Here is a 4852-nt window from a genome sequence, read left to right as displayed (position 1 = left end):
AACTTTTGTTAGTTTCACTGTGTCTCTGTTTAGTTTTGTTTCCATGATCTGTCCATTGCTGAGAATGGGGTCTTTAAGTCTCTCACTATTGTTTTGTGAGGTGCAAAGTGTGCTTTGAGCTTTAGTAAAGTTTCTTTTATGAACGTAGGTGCCCTTGCATTTGGAGAATGCATATTCAAAATTTAGAGTCTTTTTGGTAGATATTTTTTCCTTTGATGAGCATGAAGTGTCCTTCCTTATCCTTCTTGATAACTTTTGGTTGATTGATGACTTTATGTGATATTAGAATGGCTACTTGAGCTTGTTTCTTGGAATCATTTGTTTGGAAAATTCTTTCCAGGCCTTTACTCTGAGGTAGTGTCTGTCTTTGACACTAAGATGCATTTCCTGTATGCACAAAATTCTGGGTCCTGTTTACTTATCCAGTTTNGTAGTCTATGTATTTTTATTGGGGATTTGAATCACCAGTTGATGTTAAGAGATATGAAGTAATAGTGATTGTTGCTTCTTGTTATTTTTTATGTTAATTTGTGTTTGTGTAGCTGTCTTCTTTTGGGTTTGTTGAAAGAAGATTCCTTCCTTGCTTATTCTAGGGTGTAGTTTTCCTCCTTGTGTTGGCCTTTTCCATCTATTATTATATGTAGGGCTGGATTTGTGGAAAGGCATTATATAAATTTGGTTTTGTCATGGAATATCTTGGTTTCTTCAGCTATAGTAATTGAGAGTTTTGCTGGGTATAGTAGCCTGGTCTGGCATTTGTGTTCTCTTANCATCTGTATGACATCTCTGTAGGATCTTCTAGCTTTCAAAGTCTCTGGTGAGAAGTCTGGTGTAATTCTGATAGGNCTGCCTTTATAGGTTACTTGACCATTTGCTCTTACCGCTTTTAATATTCTTTCTTCGTTGTGCATTTGGTGTTTTGAATATTATGTGATGGGATGAATTAATTTTCTGGCCCAATCTATTTGGATTTCTGTAGTCTTCTTGTATGTTTATGTGCATCTCTTTCTTTTGTCAGGGAAGTTTTCTTCTATAAGGTTGATGAAGATAATTTTTACCCTTTAAGTTGGGAATCTTCACTCTCTTGTATAGCTATTATCTTTAGGTTTGGTCTTCTCATTGTATCCTGGATTTCCTGGATGTTTTCTGTTATGAGCATTTTGCAATTTCAATTTCCTTGACTGTTGTGTCAATGTTTTCTACGGTATATTCTGCATCTGAGATTCTCTCTTCTATGCCTTGTATTCTGTTGGTGATGTTTGCATCTGTGACTCTTGATCTCCTTTTTAGGCTTTCTACCTCCAGGGTTGTCTCCCTTTGTAATTTCTTCATTGTTTCTATTTCCATTTTTAGATCCTGGAATGTTCTGTTCAATTCCATCACCCGTTTGACTGTGTTTTCCTGTTTTTCTTTAAGGGATTTTTGTGTTTCCTCTTTATGGGCTTCTACCCATCTATCTGTGTTCTCCTGTATTTATTTAAGGGAGTTATTTATGTCTTTCTTAAAGGCNCCAATCATCATCATCATGAGATGTGACTTTAAATCAGAGTCTTGCTTTTCTGGTATTTTAGAGTATCCAGGGATCACTGTGTTGAGAGAATTGGGTTCTGATGATGCCAAATAGGCTTGGTTTCTATTGCTTATATTTTTACCCTTGCCTCTTGTCATCTGGTTATCTCTGGTGTTAGCTGGTCTTGCTGTTTCTGACTGTGGCTTTTCCTTCTTTCAAGCCTGTGTGTCAGTACTCCTGAGAGACCAGTTCTCTCTGGGAGGAATTTGGGTATGGAAAGCTGTGGCAAAGGGGCAGCTCTGGGGTACAGTTGAAAACTGGAAGTATCTTGTGCCAGGATGTTCTTCTGTTCCTGTGTCCTGAGGGTTCCTGGCATGCCCCTTTGAGCAGAACTGTTGATTTTACCTGTGCTCACAGGCTTGTCTGCACTCCTGGTAGACCAGCGATCTCTTGGTGGTATTTGGGTATTGAGCACTGTGGCACAGGATCATCTCCTAGCTCCTTAGTCTTTACATTCAGGTACAGAACAATCAGAATCAAGAAAGTCATGGTTCTGTACCTGGGCTATTACCATGGCAACAAAATTTGCAAAGAAATAGCAAAAAAGCTTCAGAGGAAGTTAGCATGAGAATTTGATTAATGTCAAAAGGATGCAGTCATGATACTCTTTGATTAATGCTATTTCTTGGGAGAGGTAGAAAAATCTAAGTTAGTGGAGAGCTGTGGAAGATGGTGGACCACTGAGGCATGTCAAGTCAGTCAGCTGAGAGGAGAGTGGACAGTGGTTAAGTGCAGCAGGGCAGTGCTCACTCCAAAGCCATCTCTGAGGTCCATGCAGAGGCTCTTCATCATGGCTCTGCTTTGCTTCTTGACATCTCCACCATGTTTTCAGCTGTCTCACGAGTGTCCTGCAGTGCCCTCTGGAGAACAATTTTGAGGGTCTGGTGCTTCAACCGATGCCTGAAGGAGCCCACAAAGAAGTAAATGATGGGGTTGGCACAGCTGTTAATAGCAGTCAGGACTTCTGATGCCAGAAAAAGAGTAAAATCAAATACAGTAAAAACATTCTTAATCCAGTTTAACAGGAACAAGTAGATGCCATATGGCAACCCGCAGAGGAGAAAAACCAAAATGGTCATCATGATGGTTACATACAATCTGGTAAGCTTCATCTGCCCAGTGCCACAGAACAACCTGGCCAGCAGAGCCAGGCTGGACAGACAGAGGACTACAAACAAAAATATCAGGTATGCGGTAGTAAAGAAGTTTGATGCCAGACACACATTGTCATTTTCATATTCGGTATCTAAGAAACCACACAAATATCTATTTAGAATGCAGATCAACAGGGACAGGACCCAGATCACAGCACACATGACAGTTGATGTGTGTTCTGGGCGGTGGCAGCGATACCAGATGGGGCACAGGACAGACAGGCAGCGCTCAGTGCTGATGGTACTGAGCATGCTCAGGCCTGCGACGTAGAGAACCACCCTGAAGGTGTAAATGCACTGGAGGAAGATAATGTTGTGGAAGGAAAACTTGAAAACATGTTTTGTGGACAGTATGATGAGACTGAGGAGGAAGAGGAAGTCAGCCAGGGACAAGTTTAGGATGTAGACTGAGAAGGCATTTCTGTGCAAGCGGAAGCGCAGGAGCCAGAACACAATGGCGTTTCCTGTTATCCCAACCAGTGCAAAGATGATGATCATCAAGTTTGTGATCAGAATACTGATGTTGATTCTTCTACGTAGGGTTTCCTCAATTGGATTTGCTGTTGTGGGTTCCATTGTGGAGGCTGAACTGTTGAGGGCCAGAAACCCTGCACCATTTCTGCTGGGAACACAAAGAAGTAATGAGGACTTCCCTATGAACAGATCTTTTGTTTTCCTTTTTTCTTTTTTCTTTTTTTCTTTTCTTTTTCTTTTTTTTTTGCTTTTAAATTTTTTCTATTGGATATTTTCTTTATTTAAATTTCAAATGTTATCCTCTTTCTTGCTTTTCTCACCTTCCGAAAACCCCATGCTCCCCCCCCTGCTTCTATGAGGGTGTTTCTCTACCCACCCACCCACTCCCACCTCTCTGCCCTCAATTTCCCTACTCTGGGGGCATCTATGAAGCCTTCTTAGGTCCAAGGACCTCTTCTTCCATTGATGCATGACATGGCCAACCTCTGCTACATATACAACTGGAGCCATGTGTACTCTTTTGTTGATGGGTTAGTCTCTGGGAGTTCTGGGGAAGAGGGGTCTTGTTGGTTGATATTGTTGTTCTTCTTATGGGGTTGAAAACCCCTTCAACTTCCTCAGTCCTTTCTCTACCTCCTGTATTAGAGACCCTGTACTCAGTCTAATGGTTGGCTGCTAACATCTGCCTCTGTATTCGTAAGACTCTGGCAGGACCTCTCAGGAGACAGCTGTATCAGACTCCTTATAGCATGCACTTCTTGGCATCCAAAATATTTTCTGGGTTTGGTAACTGTATATGGGATGAATCTCCATGTTGGATGGTGTCTGGGTGACCTTTCCTTTAGTCTCTTCTCTACACTTTTTCTCCATGTTTGCTCCTGTGAGTATTTTGTTCTTCTAAGAAGGACTGAAACACCCACACTTTGGTTTTCCTTCTAATTGAGCTTCATGTGGTCTTTGAATTTTATCCTCTTTATTTGCAGCTTTTGGGCTAGTATGCACTTATTAGTAGGTGCATACTATATGTGTTCCTTCTAGTTCTATCCATTTGCCTAAGTATTTCACGAATTCATCATTTTTAATAGCTGAGGAGTATTCCTTTGTGTAAGTGTACCACATTTTCTCTATCCATTCCTCTTTTGAGGGAAATCTAGGTTCTTTCTAGCTTCTGGAAATTATAAATAAGGCTGCTATGAATGTAATAGAGCATGTGTCCTTATTACATGTTTGAGCACATTCTGGGTATATACCCCGGAGTCGTATTGCTGTATCCTCTGGTAGTATTATATCTAATTTTCTGAGGAACCACCAAACTGANTTCTAGAATTGTACCAGTGAGCATTCCCACCAGCAAGGGAGGAGTGTTCCTCTTTTTCCACATTTTTGCCAGCTACTGCTGTCCCTCATCTGGTCCTGAGTTTTTGATTTTAGCTATTGTGACTGGTATGAGGTGGAATCTCAGGGTTGTTTTTATTGAATANACATTTTGTAAAAGACATACTTTATGAATACATATTTATTGGGAATAAGCAAAAGAAACCAATTCTAAGAACTACCATTTCATTTTCAAACTCCATTTAATCATAGAAACTAAATCCAAGGTCCCAGGTCCCAGTGGGAGCTGAGGACTTCCCAATAGCTGAACAGCTTCTAT

The 4852-nt window shown here is 40.7% G+C and overlaps 1 protein-coding gene across 1 annotated transcript; it reads right to left on the bottom strand.

Moving 5' to 3' along the window:
- Positions 1-2308: 2308 nt before the first annotated feature.
- On the bottom strand, positions 2309-3342 carry LOC110315273 (mas-related G-protein coupled receptor member A6-like). The gene has a single exon (XM_021189363.1). It carries the CDS (start codon positions 3298-3300, stop codon positions 2359-2361), a length of 942 nt encoding a protein of 313 aa, XP_021045022.1. The 5' UTR covers positions 3301-3342; the 3' UTR covers positions 2309-2358.
- Positions 3343-4852: the final 1510 nt, after the last annotated feature.

Source organism: Mus pahari, unplaced genomic scaffold (assembly GCF_900095145.1).
Source record: "Mus pahari unplaced genomic scaffold, PAHARI_EIJ_v1.1 scaffold_11058_1, whole genome shotgun sequence".
In the NCBI taxonomy this organism is placed as follows: domain Eukaryota; kingdom Metazoa; phylum Chordata; class Mammalia; order Rodentia; family Muridae; genus Mus; species Mus pahari.
Note: the sequence above shows the minus strand (reverse complement) of the source record. Positions and strands in the feature narration are given on the sequence as shown.

Coding starts and splice junctions, on each gene's coding strand:
- LOC110315273 (XM_021189363.1), bottom strand. CDS start 3,300: ATGGAACCCACAACAGCAAATCCAATTGAGGAAACCCTACGTAGAAGA.